We start from the raw sequence: 26,088 nt of genomic DNA on the forward strand, positions 1-26,088 counted from the left end.
TCCAACTGCATCCCTCACACAGACAAACAGGTATGGTCCACAGGTCTATAGCAGGTGTAGGGCTTAAACTGACCATCAATAATGCTATATGTAACTGGTAAGAATAATGTTTTCTTTGTGTGACACTAATGCTTGGAATTTTAACTTCGCCACAATTCCATGTCTGTCTGTTCGGTGGCTCCATAGGGTCATGAAAACAGTCTGCATGAGAGTGCAAGGTTTATGACAGAATAATAACCTGTATTTGAGGGCGGTCTTCTTTTAAGTCCCCTTCAAATTGAAGTGTACTCCAAGCACACTCTCTTTACAGGCATATAACAATCCTGCATAGATTCTTAATTTTAAAATGGATATGAGAATTAACATCTTACATTAGTTTTTATTTCAACTTATTTTCCAGGATAAAGTGATTTTAGCTGCTGAGAAGGTGCTTGGTCGAGTTGCGACCAGGGCAACATTCAGAGAAGATTCTCATGGACCCAGGCTGAGGGGTCAGACTGCAGAGCAGGACACAGCCAAGAACACTAACCTATCAGCACAGTCATTGCCATCAGTAAGAGCTCAGTCAGAGCCAGAGACACAGAGGAAGACAAGGATAACACCTGAAACAGAGAAGTTAAAGCTCACTCAGAAGATAGGATGGCTGAATGAAACTTCCACACTGCAGGATGATAAAGCAGCAAAGATCACTAGAAATAGTACTATAGTAAAATATGTAGGGCTTGATACTGGCACAGTAGCAGAGTCCCCCCTTTCTGCTCCTGGCTGGCCATCTGACAGTGACAGATCCAGTGAACCCATTTCATCTAGCAAAATAAAGGAGCCACACGGTCCAGGAGGCGTCACAAACATAACAGTATATTCACAAACCTCTGGATCTCTTCATCAGCCAAACCAAACCAATACAGCCAGAGATGTCTCTGGGATGAAAGGTGTAGTAGTACCATCTCAGACAGTGGAGACAGCCATTCTCAGTCCCACTGCATGGTCAGAAAACCCCACTGAACCAGCCCTGCTGATCCAGGAGTCAGACAGTGATGGAGAATCAATAGGCTCAGGGAGAAATACATCAGTGAGGTTAGATGATTTACAGATCCCACCTGAACCCAAACAGGGCTTATGGCCTACAAGACAAACATGGTCCTTAGAACCCACCATAAAACCCAACCTTTTGGAATTCAAGAAAATAGATGCGGAGGAGCTACTGAGGCAGGCTGTGATTCCTCTGCCTCCAGTGCTACCTCCAAATAATAGCACTGTCACAGGGAGAAAGACTTTCCCAGAGGCTTCTCTGCCTCCAGTGCTATCTCCAACACCTCAAAATACCACTGATATCACTTCCACATCAACAGGTGACAAAGCTTCAAAGAGACAAAGAGGCCGAAAGACTGTGACAAAGACTTTGACAGATTCTGGACTAGTCATGGAGAAGGGGGATAAAGTTTTATCCCAGGAAGAAGTTGATGAGGACAATGATAAGGAATCAGAGACAGAGGAAACAGATGTAGGCGACAGCAAGTTGGCACACGACATCACTCAAGTCAACACAAGGCAGTTTAAAAATAATGGGGGAGCCGTCAAAACTGATGTTCTAACTGAGCTCATGTCCCCGGAGCCGAGAGGATCAGAGCGGGAACTGCCGCCTACCCCTCTACCTCCTGCCAGTGTGCCAGGTAAAGTACACAGCATGTGTCCTTTGACACAGTACCCTCACTGCATGCACCCCTCAGACTCTCTGTGGCCCGAGTTTTACTTCTGTTTCCTCAGAGACACTGAGCAGAGAGGTCAAAGGGTCGTGGCCATGACAGCAGGGGCAAGGCCTCAACCTCTGACACAGGGTCCGTCTCTGAAAGCTCAGAGGATGCTGTACGAGTCCAGGATGAACACTCTGTCCGTTCCTGTCGTTTCAGCCAATCACCAACCAAGACACGCACTCAAAGAGCGAGGGACAGCCTATAGACCGGGTCTTCGAGTGCAACAGGTAAAAAGTTCCACTCATACTCACCGAGATGCACATCATACTAAAGCAGAGGCATGAACACTTTAGCTGGCTAAAGAAAATATTTGTGATGGTTTTTATGGCATGTTTTGGGGAGTATCGGCACACATTTGAGGATTACTTTGGAGCACGTTTGAGCATATTTTCCTGTATTTCTCTTCTAATTTTGTTTGAATGAGCAGAGAAACATTTAACATGCACACATGTATCCTTGAATGTACAAACACCATTATTTGCATATTGTTCAAGAACATCCTTCAAGCAATGAAACTATGGCGTTATGAAGGGGCATCTCAGTGCTCTGGTCTACAGTCAGGCTGCATAGCTGTCTGAAGACCTTAATATGAAATTGAGTTTGCATTGAGCTTATTGAATTAAGCCTAGGGTGGTGGAGGAATGGGGTCATTTAAGTGTACTAGCAAAGCCCTACAGATGGGATTTGGTCCATTATGCTGCATATATATAGAAATTACCCATATTGAAAGAGGGTGGGGATGCTGTTGATCAATCAGTGTGGCCGGTGGGAGTCTTTTGCCCAAAAATGTAAGCTAGACACATGCCTCCTCCAGTGGTAGGTTTTGGAATTGCAGCATCTAAGCACTCTTCAATACAAGTACATTAGCAGTGGGTATGCAGTCATTGCAAACAACTTTAATGGTAATGGAATTAAATGATAATTCATCGTAATTGATTTACAAATGCAGATTAAACCCAAATAGTATTTTTGTAAGAAAACCCAAATAAAAGTTTTACTTCATGTATCAAGACATCATGCATGAAAACAGACTAATGGAAATGGACTGTTTTATCTGTTTTCCCAGGGACTTCAGGGCCCACCTGGTTTGACAGGGCCACCTGGACCAAAAGGGGATAAAGTATGTGTTAACTTTTTCACACAGATATCTACTGAATCTAAACTACTCATAGTGACACATATGATAATTCTGTTGCCCAGTATTATTGGGTGCTCAGTATTATTTCTAGAATGTGCTGTGTGGATTCCTATTGACATACAGGTCTGCATGCAGATGTTTCCATATTGTGGAATTTCTTAAAACACTTAAGTGTGTATTGTCTCCTGACAGGGCTACGCTGGCGGGATGGGCCGGACTGGACGCACAGGTTACCGAGGCCCCATTGGTCCACCAGGGATGCCCGCCATCGTAGTGTTCAAGAGCTCTGAGGAAGAGTGGGAGACCTTCAAGGTGCTGTTATACTGTGTTTCATAGTACACGACAAAGGCTATGTCAATGCATTCTTGTTTGGTTGAGTGATTATAAAATGTGATTATATTTCAGCATAAAACCATTGATTATTGAACCATTTCCCAGACCTTTGATTTCTTATTACTTCTTTAAAAGTTGTGTGTACTGTTCTCTTGCAGAAAAAGACATTCTACAAAAAGCTTGTTGCAACTTGGCCGGTAGGTGATCTCAGCTCTATATCAGTAGTTTCTAGGCAGAAACAACTAGAAGGATATGCCCTTTAGGTGGCAGTATAGTAGCCAAATATTGTGTATACCATAGGAGTTTAAATCACAGCTTATTGTCAATGCAGAATATCAAGTAATTTATTGCATCATATCAGAAGGAATATAATTTAGTATTTTGAAATGATTACACAGTCTATGTACTGTATATATGGTTGTTTATCCTCAGAGATTGAAGGGCCCTCCAGGGCCTCTTGGCCCCCCTGGGGATGCTGGACCTCCTGTGAGTAACTGTATAACCGTATACTGTATGTCAGTATCCCAACATTGCTCATTATTAGACTACTGATTGACACATCACACTCATAATGCTTGTTCACTGACAGCAGAGATTGTTTTGTATTCCAGGGACCCCCAGGAATTACTGGAAAACAAGGACAAAAAGGAGATGGAGGGAAAATCGTAGGTATCTCCATTTTATCTGAATTTGATCAGAGTCTACACCGAGGCATAACTTGTTTTGCCTGTGAGTTGAAACTCAGTCAATGATATGTGGACACGAGTGGAAATTGAATTATATGCATATGTGATCACCCAAATAAATTACAGATTCATTCCAATTGGCAGTTCCAACCGCGAGAACACAGGATAAGTATCTGTTAAGCGTGTCTATACGGTATGCTGAATGTAGCTGTTAACTACAATTACTTCAACTCTGAGATCTTAAAACAGAGCAGTGAGGTGAAGCTAACCCATCTGCTGTTTCTATTCTCCCTCCTCTGCTATCACAGAATGTTAACAACACTGAAATAGGATCACAGGATGCTGTTAGATGAGTCAGATGACTGCTTCCACACTCCACAGTATCATAGCAACACCCACTTCAGGCAACAGGTCAACGCAGTGCTCTCATTAGCATTCATTGGAGATCTGAGCCCAAAAACCACATACTGCTTTTGCTTTCAGCACTTCTGTTTGTGAAGCAGCAGCACTTTCATGGATATGAGCATTTCCAGTGAGTGCCCAGAGCATCATTAATATAAGTGTTAACAGCACCTCAGCGCTTGAGCTCTTTTTCAATGATCCTGCGTCTGAAATGCATCACCGCTAAGTGTTGCTCTTTTTGCCCTGGCACACTGCTACTGCTGTGAAGCCCAGTAATGCAAAGCTGTCCCAGACAGACGGTGTCAATAGTGGCGCTACACAATGGCAGCAGACTGGGCAAGCTGTCCACATCTGATTGCCAGTGAACCCAGCTGACACACTGAAGGAACCACTTTCACCACAGTGTTACCTCAGCTATGACACAAAGTGCAGAAAGCTGTTGTTCTGATTGTACACAACACCACTATCGGGGTTTTGATCATTATCTGCTAGTCTTGTGTAGCCAGACGAGACGCTGTACCCTCGCATTTGTTCTGCATCCTGGCTAGAAGAACTTGGAAGCCTGTCACGCGAGGCTACTTGTCTGCTAACCAATGAGGGGAAGCTTTACATTTCCAAGGGCCAGCATTGTGGTCAATTGCCACCCACTGAAATCTATACTGGCCATTGACGGAATTAACTACTATACAATTTAATAAAAACATTGTGAGGGTCGCTTTCAGTCTTGAATTGGACTTCTCATGGCCCTTGGGCTGCATGTTGTCTGCCATTATCATTGGCTATAGGTTTGAGCACACTGAGTCTGAGACTGAATTCCTCATCTTATGCCGTCCGTGTCTGTATTCCAGGGTGGTCCTGGACCACCAGGGATGCCTGGGCCTCCAGGAAGAACTGGGAGTGATGGGATTGATGGTATAAATTCTGATGATGGCCCTGCAGGACCACCTGGGGAACAGGTAGGACACATTGTACAAAGACTGAAGAGTTTATGTGCTATACATCAATAGAGACTGTTCCAGTGTCAGTGTTGTTGACAGAGCTCTCTACTTGTACTAATAGGGTCTCCAGGGTTACAGAGGAGAGAAGGGCAGCAAAGGGGAGCTGGGTGAGTGGGTAAGAATGGCTAGGACTTCTAACGTTATGTAGATTATATCTTAGTTTGACCAATATAAACACATTAGATATCAGTGGACAGATGAGACACTCAAAGTAAATGTTTTAAGCAGGGCAAAATTATTACTGTACTCTGACCATGAAAGTTTCAACATGACTGGAAATTTCAGCACTGCCAGCTGCAGTATATGCCGTCAAGCTTTCCATCGATTGGTTGTGCAATAAATCCCCTCAAGGCCCAATTAAGAAATGTTTTGTAGGCTAGACATTCATACCAGTATGTCTTGCCACCAATTCTTTGTAACAGTAATTCTGTGTATTGTTAAGGGTTATGAAGGGGAACCAGGACCCCAGGGAAACAGAGGCCGGAAAGGAGACAAGGTCAGACTGAGTGTCTTGTTTTCATGGAACTAAATGTTCTCACACTTGAGTCTTTTTCATCACTGGTTCCGGAGCTCTGCTGTGAATGCTAATTTTCATTCCAACTAATCCCAGATTGATATCGGTTCAGTTCAGTGAGCAACCCAATCACACATTGAGGGATTCATTTGAAGTTCATAATGGGTTTCAACATTAATTCTAACTTGTGTCTTTGTTGTTGTCAGGGGAATAAAGGAAACCGAGGGCTCATAGGGATCACTGGATACATAGTGAGTAATACCTACCTTTGAATATTGCTATTTCATCAGATACGGTACATCAGCTGTTTGATACTGAACCCTCATGTTAAGTATGAACATGTTGAATTATGTTGAGGGTTTAAGTAGTTCCTTTAATGCTGTGTAGGGAATACCTGGAGCCAGAGGACAACTGGGCTACCCGGGAACATCTGGACCTCCTGTGAGTCTCATGGCTCTCTGTATATTAAAACAGTTATTTACCTGTCTTCTGAAAAATGTCTGCACTGTCTTGAGAGAGTATTTTCTGTTATCAAGGGAGACATCGGTGGCATTGGTTTTGTTGGATCGCCAGGCCCTCCTGTAAGTTATTCTGCTTCACTCTCAATTGGATCATGCTCTGAAATTAATATCAACCAAGTCACCCAAGCTGCTAATATGAACCTATACATCTCATTTTCAGGGCAAAATGGGGCCAAGAGGGCCAAAGGGGGTACCAGGAGTCAATGGACCACCAGTAAGGACACATTTGAGCATGATATTGTAGGTTTTGAGCCACATGTGTCAACAGCCCTGTCTAATCTCGCTGTCTGTCATTAGGGCCAACCAGGTGAGCGAGGCCTAAGAGGACCACCCAGGCCTCAGGTGAGAATTAATCTTCCTGAATTGAAAGCTGATTTGACATCCAGGTAAATGTACTTGTCCACAATTCATATTATTGTGTCTCATTCCAGGGAGAGCCAGGTCCTGATGGGATTGTTGGATTCCCTGGCGTTCCTGGACCTCAGGTAGAATCACATGTTTTTTTCTCACTCTCATTGCTTTGATCATGCTACATTTACTCACAATAGAATATGCACAATACATACATCTGTGCCAGTGATCATAGACCATCTGAAAATCATTGTAGATTATCAATTCACATTTATTATCTGGATTTACAATGAATGTAGAGAATCAATAGGTTTTGAATGTGTCCACAGGGAAAAACAGGTGCAGATGGGCCTACAGGTCCGAAAGGGGATCCAGTGAGTATCAATCAAGGCTGAATAATACATTTTTAAAGCATTTATGATGAATATTTCCATAAATTTAACTTGTAATCTACAATCTTACGCAATCCTTCATGTTTTTAAACAGGGGGACGCAGGTGATGAGGGGAATATAGGAGAATCAGGACTCTCTGGGCTTCACGTAAGCACACATTAATGTACACGTAAGAATTGAAAACTCAAAGCAATGTATTTTATTAAACCAATTATACTGAAAAAGTCATTCACAAACTTGGCCTCTGTTTTTTCCTTCTTATCAGGGAGCCAATGGCAAACCAGGAAAAACTGGACCCTCAGGTGACCCAGTAAGATTACTTAAAGCAATTTCTTTATTTTGTATTGAGTTGATATCTAAGTCTTAAGTATTTAACAGTAATCATGTTAACACTATAAGGACATGTAGTTTTGTCCCACAAAGTAAATATTCCATGATACAGTAGTCGTTTCTTCCTGTCCCTGAAACTTTACTTACTCTGAAAATGTTCTGTGTGGGTTTTCTTACTAATTCATATTCCCCTTCATATCCAACCGCCTAGTACTAACCATGTAGCTGTCTTTGTTTGTCTGTCTGTCCATGTTCACCTTCCTCCTGTAGGGGATCAAAGCATCTAAGAGAAGTGACAAGGGTGACCCAGGATTTAAAGGGGACCAGGTGAGTGGACATTATGCACATGGCTAACATTACTACATACAGTATACAAATTGCTTCATTTTTTGTGACCCTACTCTTCTGTCAGACATGACAGTTCTGTGTATTTGCTTGCATCTGTTAGCAATTGAACTCCTTCCATCCCTTCACTGTGAATTAATTTACTTGTCCTCCCTGATGGGCAGGGTCGACCCGGGCCTCCAGGTAAAAGAGGCTTTAAAGGCAGAGGAGGAGCATCAGGGCTGCTAGGTAATGTTGGACCAGTGGGGCCCCCTGGATTTCCTGGAACCACAGTAAGTAGAACCTCTTTAATCTGGTCACTGCACAGTACTGTAATGGGATGAATATCATTACACCTGTTCAGATCACCATATCCTGATGTAATGGTACTTTACCTATCTGTTTCTTCAGGGTTATGATGGAATCATTGGGGAGAATGGTAAGCAGGGAAAAGATGGGCCAAAGGTAAGAGCAGTCTGGAGGTGGAGCTAACATACCTTGTACAGTACTTATCCAGATTGACTATTGTATTTTAAACATTAGGCCTTCTGTCTTTGCAGGGTGACAGAGGTCCTAGCGGTGGGCCAGGCGTTGTTGGACCTAGAGGTGATAAGGTACTAGAAGAGCTTGCAATTTCTGTTGCTATCTGCCACTTATCATTCTTGTAACATTGTTTTGATCTCAGTGGTGCGTACCAATCCAGTAGGAGATGTACTGATGCTGTTGTTTGTTGGTTTCTCAGGGGCGAGAAGGTCGAGTAGGATTTGCCGGTTTGCCAGGTCCTTTTGTAAGTGGAAATAGCATGTCTTCATTTACGAGACAATTCAGAATGGTCAAAAAATTATTGACTTTCATCCATCATACAGTGGTGAAATACTATTTTTACCTTGTTTCAAGTAAACATGATCACAGATTTCTGATTTTAGATGTGACTACCAGTTTTACTGTGGCTTGATGTGTCTGTCCTGTCCACAGGGAGAGATGGGGAAGTCAGGAGAGAGAGGAGCTGAAGGAGAACCCGGTATTAAGGTTCCTAAGTACCTACACTTCTTATTCTGTCTATACAGTTTCCTGCCAACATCAGTAGAGAAAAATGTATACACCAGACCATTGTAGAACATATCTGATGCTATAACATGGTATATATTGAGACCGGTTAGTATGTTTGAGGTCTTGTTTTCATCTAACATTTGGATTTGAATCACACAGGGGAGGACTGGAATTCCAGGAGTCACTGGACTGAAAGGGCTGAAGGTAAAACTACTATTTTATTTAAGGTTGCAGTTATTTTCACTCCTTGCCACACCTGCACATGCACATATTACTAAAGAGGGCCAGAGTTCAGAAAAGTGCAATGGAAGAGAACATGAAAACAGAACAATTGTCTTTCTCCACTCAGGGACTTCAAGGCTATCTAGGAGGTAGGGGACTGGATGGAACACATGGACCCCCGGTAAGATCCCATCGTACTGTATGTGTCCTGTGCCAGAGATGGTCCTGTGTTTAATTCACTCACAGGTGTGGTTTGACCATGATCCCTGTCCTCTAGGGACCCATCGGAGGAACTGCATCTGACGGGGATACTGGATCTACTGGACTAAGGGTAAGTATTCTACAACTTCAATTATTATTTTCTATTGTTGGCTTTTTGGTCATTTTTTGGGACTACTAGACCTTGCAGTTGTGATACACTATATATACAAAAGTATGCGGACACCCCTTCAAATTTGTGGATTCGACTATTTCAGCCCCACCCGTTCGACTATTTCAGCCCCAGGTGTATACAATCGAACACACAGCCATGCAATCTCCATAGACAAACATTGTCAGTAGAATGGCCTTACTGAAGAGTTCAGTCCCAACAAGTCAGTTTGTCAAATGTCTGCCCTACTAGAGCTGCCCCGGTCAACTCTAAGTGCTGTTATTATGAAGTGGAAACGTCTAAGAGCAACACAGCTCAGCCGCGAAGTGGTAAGCCACACAAGCTCACAGAACTGGACCACTGAGTGCTGAAGTTTGTAGCGTGTAAAAATTGTCTGTCCTCGGTTGCAACACTCACTACCGAGTTCCAAACTGCCTCTGAAAGCAACGTCAGCACAAGAACTGTTCGCTGGAGCTTCATGAAATGGGTTTCCATGGCCGAGTAGCCGCACACAAGCCTACGATCACCATGCGCAATGCCAAGCATCGGCTGGATTGGTGTAAAGCTCGCCACCATTGAACTCTGGCGCAGTAGAAACGCGTTCTCTGGAGTGACGCCACCTGCCCAAATCCATAGCACCAACTATAAAAGTTTGGTGGAGGAGGAATAATGGTCTGAGGCTGTTTTTCATGGTTCAGGCTAGGCCCCTTAGTTCCAGTGAAGGGAAATCTTAATGCTACAGCATAAAATGATATTCTAGACGATTCTGTGCTTTCAACCTTTTTTTCCCCAACTTTTTCTGTTAAAGCATGACAATGCCCCCGTGCACAAAGCGAGGTCCATACAGAAATGTTCTGTTGAGATCGGTGGGGAAGAACTTGGCTGGCCTGTACAGAGCCCTGACCTCAACCCCATCGAACACCTTTGGGATGAATTGGCACGCCGACCGCGAGCCAGGCCTATTAGCCCATAATCAGTGTCCAACCTCACTAATGCGCTTGTGGCTGAATGGAAGCAAGTCCCCACAGCAATGTTCCAACATCTAGTGGAAAGCCTTCACAGAAGAGTGGAGGCTGATATAGCAGCAAAGGGGGAACCAACTCTATAATAATGACCATGATTTTGGAATGAGATATTCGACGAGCAGGGGCCACATACTTTTGGTCATGTAGTGTATATTTATATATGATTTCATAGGGAATGGTGGGGAAGACTGGGGCACCAGGGATTCAAGGTCCAGTTGGGAAGAGTGTGAGTATTGTACTGTTCTTGGCTATACACACTAATTTACAACAGGTGATGATAAAATGATCATACTAACCAAGCATGGTGATATTATTTGTCAACAGGGGGATTCTGGTGGTAGAGGGATCACTGGTAAGCCAGGAAAGCCAGGAGTCAGGGTAAGCCCACGTTACCCCATAAACATTCTCTAACTCTTTTACTTAGCTATGTCTGACAAAGCAGTTGTGTTTGTCAGTGTATCAGCACAATTTCTTTTGTCAGTTTGTTTTACCATCCTTTACATAGGGTGCCAAAGGTAAAGAGGGTCCGAACGGCCTTCTGGGAAATCCTGGCCTGAAGGTACTGAAATGGACCTCCTAAAATACAAAACATTGAAAATTGTTTCCCATGAAGCAATAAAGGAGTTATAAACTGTTTAGTAATACTATAGTGTGGACATAGCTTACTGATATGTTGATTTATGAAGGGAAACAGAGGTCAAGAAGGTTCGAAGGGAAAACGCGGAAGTCCAGTAAGTGTCAAATTAGTTCTATTCTCAGAGCTTTGTAAAGTGTGTCTGACTGAATCTACATGGAGACTCATGACATCTTCTCTCATTTTGTTTCAGGGCGTGCAGGGATTGACAGGGATACAGGGATACAGAGGAGCTCCTGTAAGACTAAGCCACATTTTAGTCATTGTAACAGGGGCAATTTTTTTATATACACGACAATTCAAAAGTTTTGGTCACTGAGAAATGTCCTTGTTTTAGAAAGTAAAGCACATTTTTTGTCCATTAACATAACATAAAATTCATCAGAAGTACAGTGTCGACATTGTTAATGTTGTAAATGACTATTGTAGCTGGAAACGACAGATTTGTTTATGGAAATAGGCGTATAGAGGCCCATTATCAGCAACCATCACTCATGTGTTCCAATGGCACATTGTGTTAGCTAATCCAAGTTTATCATTTAAAAGGCTAATTGATCATTAGAAAACCGTTTTGCAATTATGTTAGCACAGCTGAAAACTGTTGTTCGGATTAAAGAAGAAATGGAACTGGACTTCTTTAGACTAGTTGAGTCTCTGGCACATCAGCATTTGTGGGTTCAGGCTCAAAATGGCCTTTATCCCTTCTGCTCCACGGGAGGTTTCTGTCCTCCCAGAGCTCGCCTTAGGACTCCTGCGTTACCGTTTGACAGGTGTACCACCCCAGTAAAACTCCCCACCTGCCACTGTCCCCGGAACAGGCTCAAAATGGCCAGAAACAAATAACTTTCTTCTGAAACTTGTCAGTCTATTCTTGTTCTGAGAAATGAAGGCTATTCCATGCGAGAAATTGCCAAGCAACTGAAGATCTTGTACAACGCTGTGTACAACTCCCTTCACAGAACAGCACAAACTGGCTCTAACCAGAATAGAAAGAGTACATTAGAGTGTCTAGTTTGAGAAACAGACGGCTCACAAGTTCTCAACTGGCAGCTTCATTAAATATGTTGACCAGTCTCAACGTCAACAGTGAAGAGGCGACTTCGGGATGCTGGCCTTCTAGGCAGAGTTGCAAAGAAAAAGCCATATCTTAGACTGGCCAATAAAAAGAAAAGATTAAGATGGCAAAATAACACAGACCCTGGACAGAGGAAGATTGGAAAAAAGTGTTAAGGACAGACGAATCTAAGTTTGAGGTGCTTCGATCACAAAGAAGAACATTCGTGAGACGCAGAAAAAATGTAAAGATGCTGGATGAGTGCTTGATGCCATCTGTCAAGCATGGTGGAGGCAATGTGATGGTCTGGGGGTGCTTTTGTGGTGGTAAAGTGGGAGATTTGTACAGGGTAAAAGGAATCTTGAAGATGGAAGGCTATCACTGCATTTTGCAAAGCCATGCCATACCCTGTGGACGGCGCTTAATTGGAGCCAATTTCCTCCAACAACAGGACAATGACCCAAAACACAGCTCCAAACTATGCAAGAACTATTTAGGGAAGAAGCAGTCAGCTGGTGTTCTGTCTATAATGGAGTGGCCAGCACAGTCACCGGATCTCAACCCTATTGAGCTGTTGTGGGAGCAGCTTGACCATACGTGTCCATCAAGCCATTCCAACTGGTGGGAGGTGCTTCAGGAAGCATGGGGTGAAATCTGTTCAGATTACCTCAAAAAATTGACAACTAGAATGCCAAAGGTCTGCAAGGCTGTAATTGCTGCAAATTGAGGATTCCTTGATGAAAGGGAAGTTTGAAGGACACAATTATTATTTCAATTAAAAATCATTATTTATAACCTTGTCAACATCTTGACTATATTTCCTATTCATTTTGGAACTAATTTCATGTATGTTTTTATGAAAAACAAGGACATTTCAAAGTGACCCCAAACTTTTGAAGGGTAGTGTATATACAGTTGAAGTCAGAAGTTTACATACACTTATGTTGGAGTCATTAAAACTCATTTTTTTGTTAACAAACTATAGTTTTGGCAAGTCGGTTAGGACATCTACTTTGTGCATGACACAAGTAATTTTTACAACAATTGTTTACCTACCTTCAAACTCAGTTCCTCTTTGCTTGACATGGGAAAATCAAAAGAAATCAGCCAAGACCTCAGAAAAAACTGAAGACCTCCACAAGTCTGGTTCATCCTTGCAAGCAATTTCCAAACAGCAAAGGACCTTGTGAAGATGCTGGAGGAAACAGGTACAAAAGAAGCCACTGCTCCAAAACCGCCATAAAAAAGCCAGACTACGGTTTGCAACTGCACATGGGGACAAAGATCGTACTTTTTGGATTAATGTCCTCTGGTCTGATGAAACAAAAATAGAACTGTTTGGCCACAATGACCAGTGTTATGTTTGGAGGAAAAATGGGGAGGCCTGCAAGCCGAAGAACACCATCCCAATCGTGAAGCACGGGGGTGGCAGCATCATGCTGTGGGGGTGCTTTGTTGCAGGAAGGACTGGTGCACTTCACAAAATAGATGGCATCATGAGGTAGGAAAATCATGTGGATATGTTGAAGCAACATCTCAAGACATCAGTCAGGAAGTTAAAGCTTGGTCACAAATGGGTCTTCCAAATGGACAATGACCCCAAGCATACTTCCAAAGTTGTGGCAAAATGGCTTAAGGACAACAAGGTCAAGGTATTTGAGTGGCGATCACAAAGCCCTGACCTCAATCCCATAGAAAATTTGTTGGCAGAACTGAAAAAGCGTGTGCGAGCAAAATGGCCTACCAACCTGACTCAGTTACACCAGCTCTGTCAGGGGGAATGGACCAAAATTCACCCAACTTATGGTGGGAAGCTCGTGGAAGGCTACCCGAAACATTTGACGCAAGTTAAACAATTTAAAGGCAATGCTACCAAATACAAATTGAGTGTATGTAAACTTCTGACCCACTGGGAATGTGATGAAAGAAATAAAAGCTGAAATAAATCATTCTCTCTACTATTATTCTGACATTTCACATTCTTAAAATAAAGTGGTGTTTCTAACTGACCTAAGATAGGGAATTTTTACAAGGATTAAATGTCAGGAATTGTGAAAAACTGAGTTTAAATGTATTTGGCTCAAGTGTATGTAAACTTACGACTTCAACTGTACCAGTAATCCTGAATATTTACACTTCCGGTCAAAAGTTTTAGAACACCTACTCATTCAAGGGTTTTTCTTTATTTTTTACATTTTCTACATTGTATAATACACTGCTCAAAAAAATAAAGGGAACACTTAAACAACACGATGTAACTCCAAGTCAATCACACTTCTATGAAATCAAACTGTCTACTTAGGAAGCAACACGGATTGACAATAAATTTCACATGCTGTTGTGCAAATGGAATAGACAAAAGGTGGAAATTATAGGCAATTAGCAAGACACCCCCAAAAAAGGAGTGATTCTGCAGGTGGTGACCACAGACCACTTCTCAGTTCCTATGCTTCCTGGCTGATGTTTTGGTCACTTTTGAATGCTGGCGGTGCTCTCACTCTAGTGGTAGCATGAGACGGAGTCTACAACCCACACAAGTGGCTCAGGTAGTGCAGTTCATCCAGGATGGCACATCAATGCGAGCTGTGGCAAAAAGGTTTGCTGTGTCTGTCAGCGTAGTGTCCAGAGCATGGAGGCGCTACCAGGAGACAGGCCAGTACATCAGGAGACGTGGAGGAGGCCGTAGGAGGGCAACAACCCAGCAGCAGGACCGCTACCTCCGCCTTTGTGCAAGGAGGTGCACTGCCAGAGCCCTGCAAAATGACCTCCAGCAGGCCACAAATGTGCTTCACAGAGTTCAAGTAACAGACACATCTTGACATCAACTGTTCAGAGACTGTGTGAATCAGGCCTTCATGGTCGAATTGCTGCAGAGAAAACACTACTTAAGGACACCAATAAGAAGAAGAAACTTTATTGGGCCAAGAAACACGAGCAATCGAAATTAGGCCAGTGGAAATTTGTCCTTTGGTCTGGAGTCCAATTTGGGAATTTTTGGTTCCAACCGTCGTGTCTTTGTGAGACACGGTGTGGGTGAACGGATGATCTCTGCATGTGTATTTCCTACCGTAAAGCATGGAGGAGGAGGTGTGATGGTGTGGGGGTGCTTTGCTGAATACACTGTCTGTGATTTATTTAGAATTCAAGGCACACTTAACCAGCATGGCTACCACAGCATTGTACAGCGATTCGCCATCCCATCTGTTTTAGGTTTAGTGGGACTATAATTTGTTTTTCAACAGGATAATGACCCAACACACCTCCAGGCTGTGTAGGGGCTATTTTACCAAGAAGGAGAGTAATGTAGTGCCACATCAGATTACCTGGCCTCCACAATCCCCTGACCTCAACCAAATTGAGATGGCATATGTGGGAACTCCTTCAAGACTGTTGGAAAAGCATTCCATGTGATGCTGGTTGAGAGAATGCCAAGAGTGTGCAAAGCTGTCATCAAGGCAAAGGGTGGCTATTTGAAGAATCTCAAATATAATGATTCCATGTGTTATTTCATAGTTTTGATGTCTTCACTATTATTTTACAATGTAGAAAATAGTAAAAAATTAAGAAAAACCCTTGAATTACTAGGTGTTCTAAACTTTTGACCGGTAGTGTACTACACCGTCTAAAGTCACCAAACACCCTGATTTTAGCACTAGACTAGAGCATGTCGTGTTAAGTACTTGATTTCGGATTTGATGTTCTTAATGGTGTGTATTGATCTTATTTATACAGGGCATAGCAGGCAATATAGGACCATGGGGTGAGGTGGGCCTCCAAGGGCCACCAGGTAACAAGGGGCCCCCAGGATTAGTTGGGCCCCGTGGAGTTGTAGGTTACCCAGTAAGTTACCATGACGATTTTATTGATTGCTGTATTCTCAACGATTGTGGGGCGATTTACATTTTCTTTCATTTTGATGTCTTCACATTGTGAATGTCCTTAAATTCTAGGGTAAAGATGGACCACAAGGAGGTATTGGGCCAGTGGCAGACAAAGGGGATAAGGTACAACTATACTACTGTATATTCTGTCATTATCCATGTCATTGGGGCATCAGCTGTATCCAGTGTCTTTTTATAATCCTCTGAAATATCCTGTGTTTGTGCAGGGGTCCAGAGGAGCTATCGGACAGAAGGGAGTTGTTGGTGTCGATGGTGAGGAGGTAGATTGATTATACTGTATTGATTATTTAGTAATTCTATTTATTCTAAATCTAGATTTGGTAATCCAAAATACAGGCATAACATTTTTGACTAAAGAGTCTGATGTAAATCCATTGATCCTCAATGGGTAAAGACAATGATTGCATAAGAAGGGACAAGTGTTGCTGTGCTTTAGGGCCCAACTGGATTGTGGGGGCCAATGGGGCCACCAAGACTTAAGGGGCTACCGGTGAGTATCACAGGATTTATTAATCATGGTTGACAATAACTGTGATATTCAACCGACAAAAGGATCAATATGAAATTTGAATATCTTAGGGTGAAAAGGGGAAGATGGGCGCTCAGGGGGAAAGAGGTGGAAAAGGGATCCAGGGAGACAGGGGCAACCAAGGTCAACAAGGACCAAAGGGCCCACTGGGGAAAGAAGTAGGTGTTGTGTTTTTTCTAAAAATGTGATTGTGATGGCTCAGAATCAGTCTTCCTGTGAGTTTACAGTATATCTTTAAAAAGGAGCTAATGCTGGTGTCCTCTGATTCACAGGGATACTTAGGGCCATCAGGGGACAGAGGGAAAGAAGGAGCTTCAGGACTCAAGGTGAGTCACAAACCATCAAACAAGGAAATTTTCTTCAACCCCACATAAATCCATAAATTTGATTGAAATGAAATGAGATTCCTGCCTGATTTCTGTGTCTCCTGATGATGTGGATGTGTCTTGACAGGGCCAGCCGGGCATCAGAGGCCCTTCAGGTCTCGCTGGGCGTTACGGACCAGGGGGCAACACCGGAAGAGGCCGGGCCAAGGGAGAGAAGGGGCTCCCCGGAACCACAGTAAGTGTTATGGTACCACTATTTGTAAATATACAGTACAGTATGAAGCTGAAATGTTGCTGAGAAAGATGTTCTGGGTTGGGAATGAGTGTCTGACTGGTGTGTTCTCTCTGATGTTATAGGGGCCTCCTGGAAGGTTTGGGCCTACAGGCTTAGTTGGACCAAAAGGACCAACAGTAAGGATGGATTTCAAGGCACACTATTTAGAGTTCATTTAACCTGAGAATACATAATAGGACACTTAATGTCCTGTCATTGCAGGGTTTACCAGGAAAAAGAGGAGTCGATGGAAAAAGTGGACTTGGTGGACTTAAGGTGTAATGCACCATTCAATCTGTTACATTTACATGACCATGTTAGTCATTTAGCATATGCTCTTATCCAGATACCTTAAGGATGTTGAGTAATTCATATTGTTTAACCAGTTTATATGGATTTGAGTTACCATGATGCAATTTTAATACAATTTGTGTTTGATCCCAGGGAGATTATGGGGAGAGGGGAAAGACTGGGACTGGTGGTGTCAAAGGAGACATGGTATGTTTTGCTCTGCAACTTTTAAATAAATAACAATTCAACTTTTTTCTCATTGTTTTAGCCTCTACATCTACTCTCCTTCTCCTTCCTATATGTTTTTCTCAGGGATTGCAAGGTCCAAGCGGGAAGAAAGGAGAGTCTGGAACAGGAGGCAAAATGGTGGGATATTTAATTTTGATTTAATACAGAGTTTACTAGCTGTTGTTTGATTAAAGTTTTAATATGTTTTGTGGATGTTTGTACACAGGGGACATTGGGAAAGAGGGGGTTCACCGGGTCTCCAGGAGGTAAAGGCAGACCTGGGCCTGCTGGTGCCCCTGGAGAGAAAGGTGGTAAAGGAATAGAAGGGCCAAAGGTGAGAGGTTGTGTCATGCAGTACACAATCCCTCTTGAAATATCACACTCTTCATAGGAAGTGGTTTTGTCTGACCTGATTTTCTCATTTATCTTTGATGAAGGGATTGCATGGCAGCCCAGGAAAGAGGGGAGGCAGGGGAGTTAGAGGCAAACCAGTGAGTTTAATCAGTTCTTTCTTTCAATGCTTGCTCTACACTCTACCAAACCCTTTCGCCACAATCAGGGTTGGGTAGGTTACTTTCTAAATGTAATCCATTAAAGTTACTAGTTACCTGTCAAATTGTAATCAGTAAGGAGTTTGGATGACCCAAACTCAGTAATGCAGTCTGATTACTTTCAGTTACTTTTGGATTACTTTCCCCTTTAAGGAATTAGAAGAAGACAAAGGGGATCCATCAAATGCATTTGGTGTGTCATCATAACAGTCTCTGACTTATTTTCAGACTTGCTCAGGTGGAACAAACTTAAACTTGCCCCTTTTTCAATGCTGAATTGAATGTACTTGAGAAAACAGAAAGGTGTCGTAATGTTGTTTTTTTTACAAACATCCTTTGTGAATTTAACATGTAATCCAAGAAGTTATCATCTAGTTTTTAAAAAGTATCTTTAATCTGATTACATTATTTTAGCTGGTAACGTAAATGATTACAGGTAGTTTTTTGCAATCAGATTACATGTAACTGATTACATGTAATCTGTTACTCCCCAACCCTGCCCACAATGATTTCCCCCACAATGTACTGAAGCGGAGAGTCAATAGTACAATTTGAACTTTTCTTCTGTGCCAAATGTTCCTCCTCTTGCTTATAGGGAGAGGAAGGCCCATTGGGACCAGATGGACCAGTTGGAAGATCTGGAAAGCCAGCAAGTATCCATATAGGGCATGATCCTATCACAGAAAATACAATATAATGTGTTATGATGATGTTGATCCTATTGATGTGTTTGTTACATTGTCTTTTCTATCTCTTGTTTTGGTTGTTATCTCAGGGACTTGCTGGTTTGGATGGATTGCTGGGGGTTGAAGGAAATGAAGGAGATAATGTAAGCATTGTCTGGTTCCCAAGCATAACCTTAATGTATATAGTTGTCAATCAGTAACCCCAGGACATATTGTCTAATAGATCTTCCTTTGATTCTATTTGTCTCCAGGGTGATATTGGTTACAGAGGAACCCCTGGGAGACCTGGTTTACCAGGGAAGATGGTGAGTGAAATACAGACTTAAGCATAGTGTTTTTAAGGCTGTATAAGTACACAGTATGTTGGAACTTGATGCATCCCTACTCTAATGATTAATGTTACAGGGTCAAAGTGGACAACCTGGATTGAGTGGTGGTTACGGAGCACCAGGGTCAAAGGTAAGACCTGTGTTCGACTAATTGAGATAGCCAACAGTGCATGTACATAGAAATACAACAAGAGCTATTTGGCCAAAAAACTTCATTTTGCCATGGTTTGCATTCAGAACCTTCCACCAATGTTTTGTCAAGGGTAATCTTGGATCAAAAGGAAAACGAGGACCTGCAGGGCCAATGGGGCCACGGGTAAACCAATACATGTGAAACCTTTACGTTCATGGTTATAAATCCCTGTCTATATTCTCGAACGTTTTTTCTTATGCTTGATAACTAAGCACTCTGATATTGCTATTTTGCATAGGGTATTCCAGGGTTTGGAGGAGCAAAGGGGAAGTTTGGCCAGCATGGATCAAAGGTGCTGTATATGTCTCAACATTCAATAACACCTACAGTATGTTATAGAGTAAAACAACAGTATTAGTTTTCTATGTGGTCACATCATCGCTCCTTTATATCTGTTATCTCTCAGGGTCAGGCTGGCAGCAGAGGCCTGCAGGGACATATTGGACCGCGAGGAATCAAAGTAGGTCATTTGGAATGTATTTGGAAATCAATGAACTACACCTCATATTTAGAGAGCAGATGACTCTTCAGTCTGTTTTCTTTTAGGGGAATCCAGGACTGCCGGGGAATAAAGGGCGGCTAGGTCCAAAAGGCATACAGGTTAGCTGGTGGTATCTCTTTTCCATATTAATTGTTTTAAAGGAATCATATCCTGATAAATGTTGCACAACAGTATCAGCACAAATGTATTATCAGTTTATGTCAATGTATTGGTAATTTATAGGGAGACATTGGTCCTCGTGGTCCACCTGGGAAAAAGGGCTTCCCTGGTCTACCGGTATGTATTTTGTCCATATTTCACAAACCTTCTTAGAGTCTCTTCCAGTATAAGTTTGCTAAAATTAGGACATTTTGAAGTCTTGTTTGGTAAATTGTGTTTGTTTTATTTTACAGGGTCTCTTTGGAAATAGGGTAAGTAACCATTTAGCATTCTAATGTCTATTGTTGGGTATATTTCCATGGTTTCCATCTAAATCCACCATGCTCTTTGCAGGGAATGAAGGGGATACAAGGAATGCCTGGAGTTAAGGGACTGAAAGGTGCGCGTGGACAACCAGTACGTAGAATTATATTATTAATTATTGTCTTATGATCCAAATTAGTAACAGTAACTTAATCCTCCAGAATGCAGAGTACAGTGCATAATGGATCCCATGTAAATGCAAGCCCCCATTTATGTCACAGGGAAAACCAGGTCCTCCTGGGGGTCCAAGAAACAGGCGTCCTGGAGCCCTTGATAAAAGAAGAGGATCCAAAAAAGTTGGTACCCAATTTATTGTAATCTATACCTCTTTATTATACCATAAAATGGAGGAATCATACGCCACAGTCCACACTAAATGTTTCCTCAAAACAATTGCATAACCTGCACATAACTTGTTCTGGGATTCATCCGATGGCATTGAGGAGTTTATCACATCAGTCACCGGCTTCATTAATAAGTGCATCGACGACGTCCTCCCCACAGTGACCGTATGTACATATCCCAACCATGGGATTACGGGCAACATCCGTTCTGAGCTAAAGGCTAGAACTGCCGCTTTCAAGGAGCAAGACACTAATCTGGACGCTTATAAAAAATCCTGCTACGCCCTCCGACGAACCATCAAACAGGCAAAGCGTCAATACAGGACTAAGATAGACTGTGTGATCACACTCTCCATAGCCAATGTGAGTAGAAACTTTAAACAGGTTAACATTCACAAGGCCGCAGGGCCAGACAGATTACCAGTACACGTACTCAGAGTATGCACTGACCAGCTGGTACGTGTCTTCACTGACATTTTCAACCTCTCTCTGATCCAGTTTGTAATACTTACATGTTTCAAGCAGACCACCATTATCCCTGTGCCAAAGAACACCAAGGTAACCTGCCGAAATGACTATCGCCCCGTAGCACTCACATCTGTAGCCATGAAATACTTTGAAAGGCTGGTCATGGCTCACATCAACACCATCATCCCTGACACCCTGGACCCACTCCAATTTGCATATCGCCCAACAGATTCACAAATGACACAATCTCTATTGCACTCCACACTGCCCTTTCCCACCTGGACTAAAGGAACACCTTTATGAAAATGCTATTAATTGACTACAGCTCGGAGTTCACGACGACACGACGGTGGTAGGCATGATCACCGACGAACATCAACATTTCCCTCAACGTCAGCAAGACAAAAGGAGCTGATCGTGGACTACAGGAAAGGGAGGGCAGAGCATGTCCCCATTCACATCAATGGGGCTTTAGTGGTGCAGGTCGAGAGCTTCAAGTTCCTCGGTGTCCACATCACTAAGGAGCTATCATGGTCGACACACACCAACACAAAGGCTTAAAAGATTTGGCATTGGCCCTCAGATCCTGAAAAAGTTCAACAGCTGCACCACTGAGAGCATCTTGTCTGGCTGCATCACCGCTTGGTTAGGCAACTGCTTGGCATCCGACCACAAGGCGCTACAGAGGGTAGTGCGTACAGCCCATGACATCACTGGGGCTGACCTCCCGGCCTCCAGGACCTCTATACCAGGCGGTGCCAGAGGAAGGCGCAAACAATTGTCCAAGACTCCAGCCACCCACGTCATACACTGTTTTCTATGCTACTGTACGGCACCAATTCACCAAGTCTGGAACCAACAGGACCCTGAACAGCTTCTACCCCGAAGCCATAAGACTGCTAAATAGTTAACCAAATAGCTACCTGTTCTATCTGCATTTACCCTTTTTGCACTAACTTTTTTGTTTCATCACATACGCTGCTGCTACTGTTTATTATCTGTCACTTTATTCCTAGTTATATGTACAAATCTACCTCAATTACTTTGTACCCCTGCACATCGACTCGGTACTGGTACCCTGTGTATGTAGCCAAGTTATCTTTACTCATTGTGTATTTATTATTACTTGTATTAATATGTATTTTACTTTTCTATTATTTCTCTTTTTTTTTTCTCTCGACATTGTTGGGAAGGGCCCATAAGTAATAATTTCACTGTTAGTCTACACCTGTTGTTTACGAAGCATGTGACAAATATAATGTGATTTGATTGGATGATGTATCAGTCTTTATTTATTAGTAAAAACCCAATGTGAGTCGGTTTTTGGATGGCCCTGTTTTCCCAGCAAACTCGGGCCATGACCAGGAGAACGCTTACCTCACTGCCTGAACAGAACCCAAGCAGCTCCATCAGCTGGCATCAGGGTACCAAAGACAGCCCTGCAACCACCTGCCACGAGCTGGGGCTGATTCGCCCACACCTGCAGGATGGTGAGTAGAGCTCAGCAGGTAGCAGTTAGACTGAACACTGAGCTGATGTAGTCAACAGATCTAGTGAAGCCAACCTCCTCTCGTCCTTTTTACAGCTAGAGTAATTTGTCCAGTAATGTGTTTTGTAAAACTAACAAAGTCGTATCTTTCCAGGATACTTCTACATGGACCCTAACCAGGGCTGCCCATTTGATGCCGTGCAAGTCTTTTGTAACTTCACTGCAGGAGGGATGACCTGTATACCTCCTGTCCAGTCACAGGTAAGTAGCTGGTCCTGACATCAGTCAGGATACTGGGGCAAGTGGTTGCACAGAATATCTGAGTATAAATTATTTATCTACAACTTTGCCTCTCTCTTGAGCAGAATATTAAGGAAGGCTTTCTAGTGAGCATCAATTATGTCACATCATTTCTCACTTACACGTATTGTTTTCATTTTGAAAAGGCATGTTGTGGTTTATCTTTCTATAGATAATAGGAAAATGGGAACCAGAAAAAAACATGTCAAAAAAGTATATCCAGTGGTTTAGCCAGCTTGATGGTGGCTATAAGGTAAGACAAACTGCATGTTACATTTAGAATTAATCTACAACTACATTACTGTAACTGATCCAAATGATTTCTCTCTCTCCTACTGTAGTCTGAGTATGCTGGTCTTGATGTGGTCCAGCTCCGATTTCTACGGTTACACAGCCACTCTGCCTCTCAGCACCTGACCATCTCCTGCCCGTTTAACCACAATAATAGAGAAATCAGGAAAAATGCAACAAACAGGGTTCTTCACTTTCTGGGAGACTCTGGTGGGGAGATTGGTTCAAGCTATATGACAGTATCGAGGAATGGTTGTGAAGTAAGACCCAAATAACAACGTAACCCTTTATAACACACCTAGTACATTTGTTGTTTTATGTCAGCTACAGTACAACTTATTCTACACAACCATTGTAATTCATGGCCTGGCCACTTGATGTCAGTCAAGACCAATAAAAAGACTACAGGGCTACTGTGCAATGTGAGAACAATGTTGTGTACTGTAATGACAGCCAGGTATTTTCAGCTTGTTTTCCCATGTTTGTCACTCAGGTGGAGGTGGAGGTACGAGTGAGGGGAAGCACAGAGATCCACAGAGGGGACATGGAGCTGCTGCCCCTCAGGGATGTTAGTATGGAGGGAAGGGGAGACCACTGGGACACAGACCTCAGAGCTGTCCTAGGACCTTTGTGCTTTTTGTAGCCTCAGCTTATCCATAGAGAAGCAGCTGTTTCTCCCAGAAGCAGCAAGCTCTGACCAGTGTATGGGTCATGAACATTTGGGTGCAATTCCTCTTCAGGACAAAAGAAAGAGATATCATCATGTTGTGTGATCGCTGTAGCATTTGTGTAATTGTGATAAAAACTAGAGCTATATAATAAAATATGTATTTTAGAGTTATTTGTTAATCTTGTTATCATATGTGTCTTTTATAAAGAAAAATATAAAGCTGTTGTGTTGTTTGTATCTCCCGCATTTCTATTTTTTTTGAATGATTCATTTTTCTTAGTGATGTACTGTGTGTATATATGCTTCATATTAGATTCATGTGGATGTTTTATTTAATTGTTAAGCTTTTGTAAGTAGTCTTAGCTATTATTTGATGTCTTGTTTTTTATTCCTGTCGACTAATACCTGAAGTCTTGATGAACACCAATATCTGGATGGTCTAAACTTCAAATTGTTATAAATTGAAACATTTGAAATGTCACTTCAGTTTACTTTACAATAACTTGAGCACACATTTTATGGTTTATACCTCAAATGCAGTAAACAGTAGTACACCCTGTTCTCACAAATGGAATTAACCATAATATGTGCAATGAATTATAAAAACTGTTTTCGTAAGATGATGGAAAACTGTTGTAGTAGGCTGCTGTATTTATTACATAACATCATTTGCAGGACAATAAACCCGAACTGGGTAAAACTGTTCCTAACTGTTGTTCATACAGAGCATGTGCAGTAGGTTACACATTCATACATTGAGGACTTCCATGTGTAGGAATATGTTCTCGTGTGGTGGCACCTCCCCATTACTCATCCTCTCCTACTACCATTCCTTTAGACCAGGGGTACTCAACTACTATTTGAGAAAGTCCGGTCACACACATTTCCTAGGCTGCAGTTTTTAAACTAATTTCCTGCAATTCTACACATTACGCCATGTCTCGCGTGTTCATATGATACCTGAGTGAGTCAACAAAATCAATGTGGTCCCCCTGGGGGTCAAGGACTACAAATAGCTGATTAGCCTAATTTACCTAACATGGGCTAGTAGTTGATCAACTGGACATTTCTGACAGGTTATATACTGTAGTTTACAAAGACTGTTGTTTAACATTCTGTTATCAATGTTCTCTCTCACCATTCTCCGTGGTCAACATAACTTTGGTGATATTTTGCCTAAAGCTATGGAGGACAGTATCAGTGTGTCTTCTGACTGAGGTTTCTTACATTGACAGCTTGGCACGGAAAATAAAATGTAATTTCCCAAATTGATCAAAAACCATGACAGACAGATTTAATTCACCACGCTATAGCACATGACTACCATTATACCAGCGTGGTCTCATAGATTAAACATAATATAGTAAACGTAAATCCAGGAAACTGACATTAGTATTATATGTTACATTTGGTATGGTTACATAAGACAGAAGCTTACTTAAGGCAAAAATGATATATAACGCAAACGTCTAGCATCCCAAAGGTTGCATGTTCGAATCTCGTTATGGACAACTTTAGCATTTTAGTATGCTGGGGATGACAGTGCTCTGCGCTGCCACAGCGCTTTACCTAAGTTGCCCACCATTTCAGACCTGGATGGTATGGATGGAGAGAGCAGCAATGGAGAGATCCACAGTAATGGTGCGAGAATGAAGCTTGATTAACAGGTGTCAGAGCTAAATGCAACACAGGTGGTTGAACAGTTGGAAAGTGTTTATGCGTATGAGTAAGAATGATCTATGTGGGGTGACATTATCAGGATATAGATGGTGCAATTCTTAGGTCATGGGTTGAGCTCTCAAATGTCATTGTTTTATTTCCACTTAGTCAATGGTCAAACCTGTTTAAATTCTGAGTGAAGATAACCTGGATTAACCCCAAGTACAGTCATTCAGTCATGGGTGTGTTTGAATGGTTGTACAGTGGCACTTGCTTAAACCCCAGCAGCTGTTTCTCACTAGTCATGTCTTTATAGTGGTTACATTTGTTTCTCAAGACCAGTCTTCAATGACTCTCAAATGACTAAGTGCCTCATGGAACTTCCCTGACCTGTCCTGTTGCCCAGTTCATTACAGAGTTTTTACATTTCTTATAAAATTATTTTTAAACAGCATTCAAATGTAGGTTGTTGTCTGTAGAACTATATCCGTTCTA

General features: G+C 42.3%; 2 protein-coding genes across 4 annotated transcripts; both read left to right on the forward strand.

The window, feature by feature from the left end:
* The first annotated feature begins 411 nt into the window (after nucleotides 1-411).
* Nucleotides 412-3,977, forward strand: LOC129869306 (collagen alpha-3(V) chain-like). The gene is made up of 7 exons (XM_055943656.1): nucleotides 412-1,673; nucleotides 1,911-1,981; nucleotides 2,821-2,874; nucleotides 3,085-3,204; nucleotides 3,384-3,422; nucleotides 3,658-3,711; nucleotides 3,837-3,977. The coding sequence occupies exons 1-7, from the start codon at nucleotides 926-928 to the stop codon at nucleotides 3,975-3,977; spliced, it is 1,227 nt and encodes a 408-aa protein (XP_055799631.1). The 5' UTR covers nucleotides 412-925.
* Nucleotides 3,978-5,147: 1,170 nt separating this feature from the next.
* LOC129810562 (collagen alpha-1(I) chain-like) lies at nucleotides 5,148-24,623 on the forward strand. Of its 3 annotated transcripts, XM_055861190.1 has the most exons (31): nucleotides 5,148-5,269; nucleotides 5,373-5,426; nucleotides 5,754-5,807; nucleotides 6,032-6,076; nucleotides 6,213-6,266; nucleotides 6,362-6,406; nucleotides 6,507-6,560; nucleotides 6,644-6,688; nucleotides 6,778-6,831; nucleotides 7,027-7,071; nucleotides 7,184-7,237; nucleotides 7,356-7,400; nucleotides 7,691-7,747; nucleotides 7,930-8,037; nucleotides 8,156-8,209; nucleotides 8,305-8,358; nucleotides 8,487-8,531; nucleotides 8,720-8,773; nucleotides 8,954-8,998; nucleotides 9,144-9,197; nucleotides 9,294-9,347; nucleotides 10,584-10,637; nucleotides 10,736-10,789; nucleotides 10,917-10,970; nucleotides 11,098-11,142; nucleotides 11,239-11,283; nucleotides 15,832-15,939; nucleotides 16,050-16,103; nucleotides 16,208-16,253; nucleotides 16,438-16,491; nucleotides 16,581-16,662. In XM_055861190.1, the coding sequence occupies exons 1-30, from the start codon at nucleotides 5,183-5,185 to the stop codon at nucleotides 16,479-16,481; spliced, it is 1,665 nt and encodes a 554-aa protein (XP_055717165.1). In that variant the 5' UTR covers nucleotides 5,148-5,182; the 3' UTR covers nucleotides 16,482-16,491; nucleotides 16,581-16,662. The 3 variants fall into 3 exon arrangements, with proteins under 3 accessions (XP_055717165.1, XP_055717163.1, XP_055717164.1); XM_055861188.1 differs by lacking the exons at nucleotides 5,148-5,269; nucleotides 5,373-5,426; nucleotides 5,754-5,807; ... (21 more) ...; nucleotides 11,098-11,142; nucleotides 11,239-11,283 and adding exons at nucleotides 16,803-16,856; nucleotides 16,984-17,091; nucleotides 17,214-17,267; ... (20 more) ...; nucleotides 23,315-23,524; nucleotides 23,758-24,623 and having other exon boundaries at nucleotides 15,851-15,939; nucleotides 16,581-16,688; XM_055861189.1 differs by lacking the exons at nucleotides 5,148-5,269; nucleotides 5,373-5,426; nucleotides 5,754-5,807; ... (24 more) ...; nucleotides 16,050-16,103; nucleotides 16,208-16,253 and adding exons at nucleotides 16,803-16,856; nucleotides 16,984-17,091; nucleotides 17,214-17,267; ... (20 more) ...; nucleotides 23,315-23,524; nucleotides 23,758-24,623 and having other exon boundaries at nucleotides 16,293-16,491; nucleotides 16,581-16,688.
* The last annotated feature ends 1,465 nt before the right edge of the window (nucleotides 24,624-26,088 follow it).

The sequence above is a fragment of the Salvelinus fontinalis genome, chromosome 14, assembly GCF_029448725.1.
Source record: "Salvelinus fontinalis isolate EN_2023a chromosome 14, ASM2944872v1, whole genome shotgun sequence".
NCBI classification, from domain to species: Eukaryota; Metazoa; Chordata; class Actinopteri; order Salmoniformes; family Salmonidae; genus Salvelinus; species Salvelinus fontinalis.